Source organism: Marmota marmota, unplaced genomic scaffold (assembly GCF_001458135.2).
Source record: "Marmota marmota marmota unplaced genomic scaffold, marMar, whole genome shotgun sequence".
Lineage (NCBI taxonomy): Eukaryota > Metazoa > Chordata > Mammalia > Rodentia > Sciuridae > Marmota > Marmota marmota.
Window position 1 is genome coordinate 523543 of NW_026000241.1, and position 14617 is coordinate 538159.

The window sequence follows — 14617 nt, forward strand, 5'->3', positions numbered from 1 at the left end:
TTTTTTTTTTTTTTTTTTTTCTGTACTCAGGAGTAATCTACCCCAGAGTTACAGTTGCCCAGTCTTTTTTTTTTTTAGATAAGGTCTCACTGAATTGCCCAGGCTGACCTTGAATTTGCAATCCTACCTCAGCCTCCGCTTCCAGATCTAAAGTTCACTTTTTTTTTTTTTTTAAGAGATGGGAGCTTGCTATGTTGCCCAGGGTGGCCGGGAACTCCTGGGCTCAAATGATGCTCTTGCTTCAGCCTCCTTCAGCAGCTGGGACTACAGGTGCTCGCCACTACATTTGGCTAAAAACCTCACTAATTGTACTAGGATGTGGCCCAGTGGTCCACTTGCCTAGCCTGCTCAAGACCTTGAGTTTGATCCCCAGCATCACACATAATAATAATAATAATTAATAAGAAGAAGAATGCTCACATATGCAGCGATTATTGTATGCCAGGTACTGATAAGGCAGGAAAAGGGCTAAAATTAGCAAAAAGGAAATTGGAGCCCCTTCCAGGTCAGGTCTCTGTGTAACAGGGCTGAGAAACTGCAAGCAGGCCTCATTAAGGGAAGGCCAATTCCTGTGGAAGCAGAAAAACTGATAGACAGACACCTGTTGCCTGGTACCCAGACCCCCATCAAATAAAGGCATAGTAACCCCGCTGGACAACCAGAGGGTGTGAGAGGAGCTTGTGGACTCTGAGTGCCTTACCTGGGATTAGGTCAGGGACTGGCTTCCTTAACCCTGTAGGTTCACATTAACCCCTGGACAGCAGCCACTCTCTGTGTCCCTCTCTTGGGACCCTTCCCACTTCAGCAGCTCTGCTTTCTATTACTCTAATAAATCACGTTATTTTGGTTATTTTGCCCTCACCCTGTGTCTGTGGGTTTCATTCTTCAAATTTGCAAGACATTCAATCCCCAGTGCCACCAAAAAAAAAAAAAATTGTTTTTCGCAAGACAAAGAACCCAACCCTACACTCTGTGCTGCACTGTAAGGAGGAAACTATCCCTTTGCCTGGGCTGTTTCTCCTTATCTGGGGAGGAATTCCCTTATCTGAAGAAGAAGTTACTTTTTTTTTTTCCGTAGTGCTGGGGGTTGAACCCAGGGCCTTGTGCATGCAAGGCAAGCCTAGCCTGCTATAGCCCCAGCCTATGGAATACCGTTATCTGAATGACAAAATGTCAAGTGGCCCCTTCGCAGCCACTCTCTCTTCTTTCTTTGTAGCATTGTTACTTCTCTGATAACATTGTTCGGGGGCGGGGAAGGGGATTGAATTCAGGGGCACTTGACCACTCAGCCACATCCTCAGCTCTATTTTGTATTTTATTTAGAGACAGAGTCTCACTGAATTGCTTAGTGTCTCTCAGTTGCTGAGGCTGGCTTTGAACTTGTGATCCTCCTGTCTCAGCCTCCTGAGCCACTGGGATTACAGGCATGTGCCACCTCGCCCTGCTCTCTGATACCATTTTTTTTAATGTTGTGCTGGGATGGAACCCAGGGACTTATGCATGCTCAGCACACACTCTCCCTGAGATTCAGCCACAGCCCTCTGATGGAATTGTGTTCATTAACTCGTTGTCAGTTTTCCTAAAGAACACACATTCTCAGTGTAAGCATTAGGACACACCAGGAGGCCAAAATTGGTTCTTGGATGGAGAAAGAAAAAAAATCTTAAATATATTTGGACCTCCAAAGTCAACCCTAACAGAAAAAAATCAGAAAAAAAAAAAAACCCTCAGGATTTAATTTCTATTGTCAGGAAGAAATTGAATGTAATTAGATTAAAATGAATTTACTGATTTAGATTCAATTAGAAAATAATTCCATTTATTTTTCCTTAGGAAAGCAGTAATGAGGGAAAAAGTCATGTGCTAGAATGCTAGCTAGAGAAAGCAAATATTTGCCTGCTTTGTTTCATCCTGAATCATTAACATACACGTTGATTGTGCTCCACACATAGTAAGTGCTCAACTAATACGCTTTTGGAGAGAGGTGAGAACCAAATCAGAGGGCTTTTTTATTTTTTAGTTACCAGCGATTGCACTCAGGGGTGCCTAACCACTGAGCCACATCCTCAGCCCTTTTATTTTTTATTTCAAGACAAGGTCTCACTGTTGCTTAGGGCCTCATTAAGTTGCTGAGGCTGGCCTCAAACTTGCAATCCTCCTGCCTCAACCTCCTGAGTTGCTGAGATTACAGATGTGGGCCACTCTTCTTCATCCTTGCAGGCATAAGGTCACTGAAGTGTTTGAGAGGCGCCCTGTGGTAACCATAGGTTCTTTTAAAATATATATATTTATTTTTTTTTGTTTTAGGTGGACACAATATCTTTATTCATTTTTATGTGGTGCTGAGGATCAAACCCAGTGCCTTGCACATACCAGGCCAGTGCGCTACCACCTGAGCCACATCCCCCAGCCCCACCATAGGTTCTTGTGAGAAAAATGATTTGGGTAGCCAGTAGGGGGCAATGTGGAAGGGGAAATTAGCAGAACAGGAAGGAGGCTGGGAAGCAGTCTAAGAAAGAGGAGGAACATCAGTGTCGTCTTTTAGGAGGGTGGTGTGTGGCAATATGAATGAAAATATAAAGTTTACACAAAGTCCCAGTAAAAATTTGTGCAAGCAGCCAGGGGCAGGATAGAGTAACCCTGGGTTCAATTCCTAGCACTGAAAAAAAAAAAAAACAAAACTGTATAGGCTTATTCAAATTTACTCCAAGAAATGCAAAATCCAAACAAACTAGCCAATGGGCAAAACTTAAAGTTTTGTGTTATCCATGTGTAGTAAGAATGTAGAAATGTAACACCAACACACAACATTAGTGTCTAAAATTATGTAAACACAGTCTGAGAGTGTAGCAGCCACCAGGCCCTGGGCTCCATCTTCAGCTCCACCAAAAAAAAAAAAAAAAAAAAAAATTATGATAGTTCTTCTGATGGAAATTAGGCAATACTTTCAAAAACATATAATGCCCTAGGAATTTTTCTTTGAGTCAGCTAATAACTTAACCTGCAAGTTTGTAAATGTGCGCTGATGTGAGAAATCCGTGCCCGTGGCTCATGGTACCACCACTGGGAGCCCCTGTCTGCTAGTCCACAAGGGTTGCTTGAATAGATTATGGTCAGCAAAGTCATCCCCTGGGAAACACTGGGTGGCCTTGAAGAATGTAGATCTATTTGTGTTTATGTAAAAGAAAATTTAAAAAGTCAAGGCAAGGGTTAGGAATTAAGATAGCTGGGCGCGTGGTGCATGCCTAAAATCCCAGCAGCTCAGGAGGCTGAGGCAGGAGGATCATGAGTTCAAAGCTAGCCTCAGCAATGGCGAGGCGCTAAGCAACTCAGTGAGACCCTGTCTCTAAATAAAATACAAAATAGGGCTGGGGATTGGCCCAGTGGGGATTGGCTCAGTGGTCGAGGGTCCCTGAGTTTGTACCAGAAAAAAAAATTAAGATAACATTCAGAGGATAGAGATGATCCTTTTCTTCCTCCTGATAAGTGTAGGAAGAAAGCTGTAAAATGTTACAAGAACCAATTTGTGCAAATCCTCTTTTTTTTTTTTTTTCTTTTCTTTTGGTGGCATTGGGGATGGAACCCAGGGCTCCATACATGCAAGGCACAGACTCTATCACTGAACTCCACGCAACTCTTAGTTTCTGAAAACCTTTTCTTTGGGGGGAGTGCTGGGGATGAAACCCAGGGGTGCTTCACTGATGAGCTGTACCCCCCCTCCAGCCCTTTTTATTTTTTATTTTGAGACAGGGTCTCACTAAGTTGTTTAGAGCTTCACTAAATTGCCAAGGCTGGTCTGGAACTTGCCGTCCTCTTGCCCCAGCCTCTTGAGTTGCTGGAATTACAGGTGTGCACCACGACACCAGCCTGTGAAAATCTTTAATAGCACATAGACGTGAAGTTACATGCAAGTCATTTACTAGAAAGAACTATCAGAAACCGCTAGACGAGGCCAGGTGTGGTGGCACACCTGTAATCCCAGCCATTTGGGAGACTGAAGCAAGAGGATCTCAAATTCAAGGCCAGCCTGAGAAACTTAGTGAGGTCCTCAGCAATTTAGCAAGACCCTGTCTTTGTTTGTGGTGCTGGAGACTGAACCCAGGGCCTTGTGCCTGCGAGACAAGCATCTACCATCTGAGCTATATCCCCAGCCCAGGACCCGGTCTTGATTGATTGTTACTGGGAATTGAACCCAGCAGCACTTAACCACTGAGCCTCATCCCCAGCCCTTTCTATTTGTTTCATTTTGAGACAGGGCCTCACTAAGTTGCTGAGGTTGGCCTTGAACTTGAGATCCTCCTGTCTCAGCCTCCCAAGTCCCTGCAATTACAGGGGTGCAGCCCTGTGCCCGACTTGACCCACAGTTGTTTGGGGGTTTTTTTGCCTTTAACTTCTTTATTATGAAATATGACAAATATGCAGAAAAGTGAAACTCCATAAATCATTTTAAAATAAGCCTTCCATATAACCACCACCCCAGGTCAAATATGAAACGTTTCCAACACTCAGAAGACTTTTCCATGCCTCTTCCCATTATAAGTCCCTACGACAACCCACCTCCACAAAGGAGGTCACTGCTGCCTGTTTTATGGTATTTGTTTCCACACTTTCATGGTTTTAGCATATCAGATATCATGGATTAGTTTTGCATGCTTTTGAAAGTTATTTTTTACTTGTCATTGGTCGTTTATTTTATTTACTTATATGTGGTGCTGAGAATCAAACCCAGTGCCTCACACATGTTAGGCAAGCATTCTACCGCCGAGCCCCTAGTTTTGCATGTTTTTTGAGCTTTGTGGGCTTAAAAAATTTGTATTCTTTGTGCCTGGCTTTTTTCTCTTAATAATATGATCACAATATTTATTCATGTTCTTTACATAGCTGTAGCTCAATCATTTTATGATAAAATTCATTCAACAGTGACCCACAGTTTTAAAGTCAGTGTGTGGGTGGTTGGCTTCACTGCTCAAGGGCAAGGGGAGGTGGGACGGGTGGGGGCACATGATGCAGTATGTGCAAGAGAAAAGAAGACTGAGGAGCAGGGGTCCGTCTACCCCCTCAGAATCATGCTCCAATGATACAAAGACCTAACAGGCCGCACGTCTTTGGTTTCTCCAGCCTCCCAATAGTGCCATCCTGTGGACCATGCCTCCAATAAAACTTTGGGGACACTTAAGGACATATTATAGCAAGAGGTTCCTCATGGGGAAAAAAAAAAAGAAAAAAGATACAAATGCTGATCATCCATGTGGTTGTTGTAGAATTTAAGATATTTTCTAGTTTGTTTCTTTAGAAACTCCAAACACTGCTGGGAGAAAAGGATGTGGCAGAGAGGTACGGTAGAATAACATGCACCTGATTTCTTTTTCTTATCGATACGGGGGATTGAGCCCAGAGGCACTTTGTCACTGCTGAGATACATCCCCAACCCTTTTCATTTTTAATTTTATTTTTCATTTATTGGGTACTGGGGATCAAACTCAGGGGCACTCAACCACTGAGCCACATCTCCAGCTCTATTTTGTATTTTATTTAGAGGCAGGGTCTCGCTGAGTTGCTTAGAGCCTCACTTTTGCTGAGGCTGTCTTTGAACTCCCAATCCTCCTGCCTCAGCCTCCTGAGCCACTGGGATTACAGGCGTGCACCACAGCCCTTTTTATTTTTTGAGACAGGGTCTCACTAAATTGCTGAGAGCTTCAAACTTCCAATCCTCCTGTTTTCAGCCTCCAGTGTTGTTGGAATTACAGGTATGCTCCATGGCACTCAGTTTACCTAATATTTTTAAAGGTACAGGAAATACTAAGCTGATGACACACAGATGTGGTCACTGGAAAACTATGGATAGAAAGGAGATAGGGCATAGAAGGGAGATCAGTGCAGAGAGGAAGGGGACAAGTGGGAAGGAGAGGAGGGAAAGGGTTCTGGGGAGCTCAATGGACCAAACTGTGTTGTGTGCATGTATGAATATGTAACGATGGATCCCACTAATAGGCATAATTATAACCCACCAGTCAAGGCCAGCCTCAGTCATTCAGCAAAGTCCTGTCTCAAAATAAAAGGAGGGCTGGGGTTGTGGCTCAGTGGTAGAGCGCTTGCCTGGCATGCGTGAGGCAGGGGGTCCGATGCCCGACACCACATAAACAAACCAAATAAACAAAATTAGGGTATTGTGTCCATCTACAACTAAAAAAATATTTTAAAAAAATCAAAATAAAAAGGGCTGGATATGTGGCTCAGTGGCAGAATGCCCCTGGGCCAATCCCCAGTACTGTAAAAAGCTAAAAGTATTTTTTTTTTTTAAAGCCCTAACATGAGAGAGAGAGAGAGAGAGAGAGAGAGATAGCAACATCCTGATTGTGGTTGTTTAGGGAAGTAGACAGGGACCTGTATTTTTCATTAAAAACAACCTGCTGCTATGGAAAATAATGTGGTAATTCCTCAAATAGTAAAGTTAGACTCACCATATGGGGGCTGGGGCTGGGGTTCAGTAGCAGAGAGCTTGACTTGCACATGTGAGGCACTGAGTTTGATCCTCAGCCCCACATAAAAATAAATAAACGTATAGTACCCGTCCAATACTAAAAAATATTTTTAAAATAAAATAAAAAGAAAGAAAAGAAAGAATCACCATATGGTCCAACAATTCCATTCTGGATTTACACAAAAGGATCAAAACTGGGATCTTGGACACATTTATATTCATGCCGCCATGATTCACATAGCAAAAAGGTGGAAGCAACTCAGGTGGCCATCAGTGATGAATGGGTAACAAAAATTTGGTCCATTCATACAATGGGACATGGCTGCACTCAAAAGGGAATGATCCTAAACCATACGAAGTGAAAGAAGACAAGCACAGAGGGACAGTGCTTACTCCATCTCCATGAGGTACCCTGAACAGTCAGATTCCTATAGGAAGAAGGGTGGTTGTCAGGGCCAGGGGAAGGGGAAAAGGGAGTTAATGTTTAGCCTCAGCAACTTAGCAAAATCCAGTCTCAAAACTAAAAATTAAGGGCTGGGGATGTGGCTCAAGCGGTAGTGCGCTTGCCTGGCATGTGTGCGGCCTGGGTTCGATCCCCAGCACCACATACAAACAAAGATGTTGTGTCTGCCGAAAACTAAAAAAAATAAATATTAAAAAAAAAATTCTCTCTTTAAAAAAAAAAAAAAAAAAAATTAAAAACTGGGTGAAGCTCAGTGGAAGAGCATCCCTAGGTTCAACCTCCAGTATCACAAAAATAAAAAGGACTGGGGTACAGGTGAGCGGTAAATACCCAGGGGTTTAATCCCCAGTACTGCAAGAGAAGCAATTTAGTGAGTCCCTGTCTCAAAACAAAAAAAGGACAAGGAATGTGGCTCAATGGTTAAGCACCTCTGGGTTCAATCCCTGGTACCTAAAAAAAAAAAAGGGAAGGAGGTGGTGCAGGGGTTGGGAATAGAGCTCAAGTGGCAGAGAACTTGCTTAGCACACACAAGGCCCTGGGTTTAATGCCCACCTCTGGGGAAATTTAAGTCAACTACAGTGGTGTGCACTTGTGGGACCACCTTAGGAGGATCACTGGAGCTCAGAGCTCCAGAGCAGCCTGGGCAACATAGCAAGACCAAATTAAAAAAAAATAAATAAATAAAAGCCACTCTGACTATCCAATTGGCAATATTAGAGCAAAAGAAAAGGTGGGTTGAGGAGTCTGCACTGTTGGGGGAGGTGTTAAAGCCTTCCCAGAGGTAGTTAAGTCACCTGTGCTGAAGTAAAAATATCGAAACACTTATATCCAGTGACCCAGGAATCCTTTCTAGATATTTCCCTGGAGACGAGGGAAGAGAATGTACTAGAATGTCAAGTATGGTGAAGTTTTTAGGAGCAGAGAGGGGGAAAGCACGCAATTACTGAAGGAATTTAGTAAGCTTTGCATTCCATCATATTTAGTCCTTTAGTCTTATGATCAGGACATCTGTGACTCATTGAGAGAAAAGCTAGTTGAAGTGCCCCCATGTGGGCCACTTAGAGAAGTAGAGAGATGGTGGGGCCCTTGTTACAACACCCTAGTGGCTCTTGGTTACACGTAGGCAGTGGACACTTCTTGTCTGCATTTAGAATCATACACAGTGATCACTAAAGTTTTGTTCATCTTAGAATTCAGTAGGATTAAGTTAGCTGGGCTTCCTGAATTTTCAGCCAAACGGTTTTAAGCAAACAAGGTTTTTCTGGTTTTGTTTTTTTGATACTGGGGATTTAACCCAGGGGCACTTTACCACTAAGCCACATCCTGCACCACCACCTTTGAGACAGCCTCAGCAATTTAGCGAGACCGAGTTCAAACCTTCAATCCTCCTGCCCCGGCCTCCCAAGAACCAAGGGGCTTTTGTCTGGGGTAGGCAGATTAGGGCTTTGAGAGTGGCTCTAGGGCGACTTCTTGCTGCCCTGTTCACTGCATGGGGTTTTGTGTCTTCATGGTCACAAAGTGGCTGGGGATCAACAGGCATCAGTCTGCTCCAGACCGAAGAAGGGCAGAAGGGCCACGGAGAAAGTCAGATCTTAGAAGCCTTTTATGAGGGGCTGGGGATGTGGCTCAAGTGGTAGCACGCTCGTCTGGCATGCGTGCGGCCCGGGTTCGATCCTCAGCACCACATACCAACAAAGATGTTGTGTCTGCCAATAACTAAATAAATAAATAAATATGTTTAAAAAAAAAGAAGCCTTTTATGAAAGTCACACTAGCAAGTTCCTTTTGCATCTCATTGGCCTGAAGTGAGCCACAGTCAACTCCACCCCCAGAACACTTGGAGACATGGTGTCACCTTCAGTGCTGAGGAGCCTTTTCCTGTCCAACCTGGGCCAAAAGGCAGACAGAGCCCTGCATCAATCAGTCACTACCCCAGGTGATTTATAGGAGAGATTTATTTGAAGAAATATTACAACATATAAAAACTACATAAAGTCTTAATTTCCACTTGTACAGTGGTAATTTGATATAATGCATAATAAAAAACTTTTAAAATCCAGAATGCACAAAGAACTGCACAGTTTGATCACTAAGTCATTAGTTCAGCAAACCTCACAGAACAGCTTCATGTCAGCCAAGGCCACAAACACTGTGTACAACACATCTGAACTGACAGATTTAAACATGTTAAAAATACAACATCAGTGCATGTTGGGGATTCCTGGTGCCAGAAACAAGAGTGATGGAGGGTGAAGCTAGTCCTTAGCAGCCACCTCTTCCTTTGCTTTAGCTGAAGGGAAACAAAAGGAAGAATTACCTTGGGAACAATGTCACACTAAAGCCATATGCAAGCATAAGAATATACTTAGGGCTGAGGGTGCAGCTTCATGGTAGCACACTTGCCCAGCATGCTTGAAGCCTGGGTTCCACCCCAGCCCCATACACACACACACAAAAAAAACATCAAGTTGGGAAGAATTAACACCCCGGATGCTAATGGTGGACCCAATGAAGACCTGTCAGTTACAAAGGAAAATTTGGAGGTCATGTTCCCTAGAGTCTGCTCCACTGCTTGGGTTAGCCTAGGAGGGAGGGGCCTGGCAGTATGCCTACCATGTCAGCTCCTGTTCTAAGCCCTGGATGTGAGATCACCAGTCCTCACAGCACCCCTCTGCTGGGTGGATAGTGCTGGTGAATCTCATGAATCCTGGAGCAGAGCTGTATCCAGCTGCCCTCAGGAACAGCCAGAGGGAAGGCAGGCTCAGGAGGAAACCCATCCACCAGCCCCAACCCTGCATACCTGAGGCACTCTCTCGAGCTTTGGCCAACATACAGAGCTTGATCTCCAAGCCAATGGCTTTGGCCAGGGGAGGTGGCACAGCGTTACCCACCTGCAGGAAGGAAGAAGGGTGCTGCTTGCTTGGCAGAGCTGGACCAATGCCCTGGAACAGCCTCTACTCAGAACAAGGCATGATGTGGAGAATGGGACCCTGAGGGCTGGGGCTGGCCTCCTGCCCATGTCCCACATGGGCCCCCAAGGCCTTTCTATCACAATGGCCCTTGGCCTTCCAGTTGGCCCATCCCCCCAACACCCATGTGTCATTAAAAAACAAACAAACAAATAAAAAAAACCTTAAAAAAAAAAAAAAGATTCTTTAAAGTACCAGGGATTGAACTCGGGGCACTCAACCATATCCCCAGCCCTACTTTGTATTTTATTTAGAGACAGGGTCTCACTGAGTTGCTTAGCACCTTGCTTTTGCTGAGGCTGGCTTTGAACTTGTGATCCTCCTGCTTCAAGCTCCCCAGCCCCAGGGATTACAGGCCTGTATCACTGAGCCCGGCCCTTTAAAGGGCTTTAGAAGACTCAAAGCTAGAGAAAGGGAAGCTTGTCAAGACACGCTGTGCTCCCAGTCAAGAGCCTTTGCTTCTGGGAAGCAGATCTGGGGTAAAAGGTGGCTTTTGCTAGGATCCCAGGCCTTAATGGGAGACTTTGGTACTGGGGATTAAACCTAGGGGCGCTTTACTACTGAGCTACAGCCCTGCCCCCCCACTTTTTTTCATTTTGAGACAGGGTCTCACTATATTGCTTAGATCCTTGAACTTGTGATCATCTCCCAAGTCACTGCAGGTATGTCACCTCAGCTCTGCTGGATTCATGAGTCATTACATTGATGGCAATACATCTAAAAGTCACACTACCACCCTAAGAATCCAGTCCATTTGAATCCTTAGTAAAGGTAAGTTTGCCACTGTTCCGTTTAACCTGTTCCGTTGAGGCTGAACTTTCCTTTGGGCTGAATCTCAGCCTCAGAGCTACAGATCACATGCACTTGCTGACACAGCCCAATTCGTAAGCTCTCAGTGCCAGCAACAGGGTGACTTGGTTCCATGGTCCCCCTGGGCAACTGAGTGCTGAGAACATGTGGCTGACAAGCTCTGGGGCTCAGCCTGTCCTTTGAGGCTGTACAGGGCTCACTCTGGACAGAGGTTCCTTTTCATCTAGGTGGGGCTGCAGCAGTGATGTGTGACCAGGCTGTTCACTGACCTGTCGGTGCCTGTCCAGGATGTTGCCAAACAGCCGGTAGGTGTCAGGGAAGCCCTGGGAGCGGGCGCACTCCCGCACACTCACCACGCGGTGCTGCTCGGGGTGAAGCACACGTCCCTAGGGGCAGACAGGCAGGGTACACAGTGGGAAAGGGGGCAAGTCCAGGGCTGGCTCACCAATGGGGGGGAGGGGGTGTCCAGTCAGGGCCAGCACACCCACCTCCACCAGTACAGGGTATGGGAGGCAGGCTAGATCCTGACATGCGCCCCACCCCTCCCAGTGCAAGGCCTGGCTGGATGTCCCTGCCCAGGACCCACCTGCTTGCCCATAGGCTCGGGGTTGGTGACAGTTGTGCTGAAGAAGCCGTCCCACTCAAGCCGTCCGTACAGACCAGCCCAGTGGTTGTGCCTGTTTCCGGTGTGGGGCAGGCACCAGGGGATGAGGGTGTTAAACTGTCTGGCGGAGGGGTCACAGGCTTTACCTGCTGGAAGAGAAGACTGCAATAAGGACACAGCGGCAGGAAGGAGGGGCAGGAGGGAGGGGCAGGGGCAGGAGGGAGGGGCAGGAGCAGGAGGGAGGGGCAGGGGCAGGAGGGAGGGGCAGGAGCAGGAGGGAGGCCCGAGGGGGCGCAGAGAAGCTTTGGGTACACGGCAAGCCCCCGCTGTGCATAGCACTCACCCACTGAGCAGCTGGCAGTCCCACTTGGTGGGCACAGCCACTTTTTAAAAATTTTTTTTTAGTTGTAGATGGATACAATACCTTTATTTATTTATTTTTTTTATGTGGGGGCCGGATCGAACCCAGTGCCTCACGCATGCTAGGCAAGCGCTCTGCCACCGAGCCCCAGCCCTAGCCCCACAGCCACTTTGACTTAACACTCCTGGAAACTAATTTTTTGGGGATTCCGACTTGGGCATTGCCTCCTTAAGCTGGAGGCCCTCGCCAAGTATGGGCTTCTGTGGAAGCCCAGCAGCAGTCCCCTCCCCAGCCCCTACTGCAGGGGAGCCATGATCTTTGGGTCCTAACCTTCCACACAGGAGCAGACTCCACGCAGGGCGCCGGAGCTGCTGCGGCCGTTCTTCTTGTCGTGGTAGGTGTAGCGCAGTTTCTTGGCCAGGGTGCCGTCAGTGAGTTGCACCTCAATGTTGGGCAGATCGCGCCAGTCTGAGCCCGGGGCCAGGGGGATGTGACGCATACGGGCGGCCACCAATGCGCTCATGTCCTGAAAGTGCGTAAGGAGCCCTGGCTGTCGCCTGGCGTAAGGGGAACCTGAGTATACACTGTGGCTGGGCATTGCTCTGGGCACTGGGAACACCAGTGTGACTGGGAATCTTAGGGGCTCATGTCATGGGGAGGGGCCAAAAAGTTAACCTAACCCCAGCTCAGGAATGACCACACGACACTAGGGCCGTAAGAGATGCGGAATAGTGTTTGGGGAGGGCTAGGGAAAGAGTAAGTGAAGGGACAGGGGCAAGCATGACACTGGGTGGATGATACAAGCTTGGATTAGGGGCCAAGAGTGGAGAGGCAGTGGCTATGCATTGGCTGCGAGGACCCCAAGAGGAGGAGAGGGCGTAGGAATAGTCTGTGCTGCCTGGCCAGAGCTCAGCCCACAAGCTGGCTCCTGGAAAGTGACTGTCCGGGATGCGGGGGAGCCAGGCTGTGGCCAATGAGGCACCATCCTGAAAAGCCACTACCTTACAGATGTGGTCCCTGAGGATGGGCTGGTAGTGCGAGCCCCGAAGCTGCCTCTGGAACCAGGACTGAGGCTCCCCGTTATAGGAGATCTCCTGCGCCGAGGCCCCGTTCCGGATCTCAGGGAGGTCCGACATCGTGTCCCGCACCGTGATGGTTCGGAACGGACCTGAGCTCAACCTGCAGCAGAGCAGAGTCGATACTGTTGGGATCACACACTGCTGTCCCCTCGTCATAGCTGCCACCCCTGGCTATTTGCACTGCCCTCTCCAGAGCAGACTGCCCAGCTCAGGTCATTGCTGTCTGGCACAAGGGCAGCCTTCTTTAGCTGGTTGAAGCAGAGAACAGCTGTGGTGTGGCCCCTGCAAGGGGACAAACCTAAGATTGGAGGTGGCACAGAGCAACCTCATGGCAGGCCGTCCATATACTACTGTCTGGCTCCTTGGCTCAGGCCTCTTGACAGACCCAGCAGCCAACCTCTCCAGGTGAAGCCCATAAGCTCACGATGGCCGCCAGCTCTGTGTGGCACAGGGATGAGAGAGGCCCCCTACCTGGTGATGTTGCTGACAAACTTCTTATCATCCACCGCGACACTCAGCTGGCAGGCACGGGGTGCAAACACATGCAGGGGCTCTGGGAACAGGGGGAGTTTCTCTCCAGGGGCCGCAGCCAGGATGATGGCCCGCCTCCGGGTCTGGGCCACACCATACTGACCAGCCTGTGAGTAGGGTCAGACATGCGTGTGGTCAGTGGGGCATCTGACCATGTGGACTCAGGACTGGGGCCCACAGCACCTAACTTTCAGAGGACATAGGACAAAACTCGCCTATAGGATTCCTAATTGACCCTGTGGGTTCCTTTCTAGTAAGAGGAACGTCCCACACAGTGGCCACTGGAGAGGATGAGAAGGAGCTGGTGACTTCAGCCAACTCTTTGGAAAACTGCACGGAACCTCAAGAATAGGTGAGCGCTTTGCCACTTACCTGATGGTGATGGTCACAGGGACAGACTGCTGACCAGGCTTCGCTGTTCCCCCTGGTGCTCACTTACTCACGGGGACTGGGGCCCAGTGTCCTCCCACTTTGACAGCTGCTTCATGTTTAGTTACACTCTGTCTGAGCAGAGGTCCATGGAGCAGAGGATTTTCAGCTAAGCCCTGGCCCCTGACTATTCCTATCCCTGCTGACAGGCCATTGGGAGCTTCCTGGAGTGTGACCCTCTGTCCTCTGAAGGTTCTGCACACACACACGTATAGAAGGAAAAGCACATGCTAAGGGGAACTCAGCTGGTTCAGGGCTCTACTGTTCTCACATCTCCTTGAAGAAAGGGTGAAGCAGGGTATTCCGGCACTCCATGCTGGCTCGCACCCTCCCTAGGCACTGAGGATGCAGCTCTCAAGAGGATACCAAAAGGTGGCCTTGCTGGGGGCTGGCCATTTTTATATCCAAGTCCTGAGAATGCCATCCAGGGGAGTGCAGGCACAGGTGTCCACCTCCCTAACCCTAGCCATCACTGCAGGGGACCATGCTGCCATCTGTGGCTTGGACAGTGAGCCCATGTACCCTCTTTTCAGACAGGAACAGTAACCCAGGGACCACTGCCCACCCGGCTTGTGTCCAGGAGCCCACCTGCAGCACGCCAAAGGTACACTGGTAGCCCATGCAGACGAGGCAGCGGAGGGTGAGCTTCAGCACCATAGAGCGCTTGAAGGAGACGAAGTTCCTGACGTTCTCCAAAAGGAAGAACCGGGGCCGGTAGTAGTCACAGTAGCTGTGGGGGGCAGGAGAGACCACGGGAGTCACCCATACAGGGACTCGGGAGAGAGCCATCCTACCCGAAGCTGCTTGGGAGTCTTACTGAAGCTGTGCTTCTTAATGTGCTGGCTGCAGCACTGCCTAGGGATTTCCTGGGTGCACAGCCTAGCGTGGGG

At 48.1% G+C, this 14617-nt stretch overlaps 1 protein-coding gene across 2 annotated transcripts in view; it reads right to left on the minus strand.

The window, feature by feature from the left end:
• Positions 1–14617, minus strand: part of Dnmt1 (DNA methyltransferase 1) — a 59816-nt gene that overhangs the window by 5358 nt on the left and 39841 nt on the right. The window contains exons 33-41 of one of the 2 annotated variants that reach the window (XM_015488986.2): positions 14316–14457; positions 13239–13405; positions 12690–12867; positions 12019–12214; positions 11310–11473; positions 10993–11109; positions 9745–9835; positions 9200–9234; positions 7521–7527 (exon numbers count right to left, since the gene is read on the minus strand). In XM_015488986.2, the coding sequence (XP_015344472.1) occupies positions 9200–9234; positions 9745–9835; positions 10993–11109; positions 11310–11473; positions 12019–12214; positions 12690–12867; positions 13239–13405; positions 14316–14457 (1090 nt within the window). In that variant the 3' untranslated portion in view covers positions 7521–7527. Of the gene's footprint in view, positions 1–7520; positions 7528–8881; positions 9235–9744; positions 9836–10992; positions 11110–11309; positions 11477–12018; positions 12215–12689; positions 12868–13238; positions 13406–14315; positions 14458–14617 lie in introns of those variants that run through there. The other variant, XM_048795229.1, reaches the window with a different exon arrangement.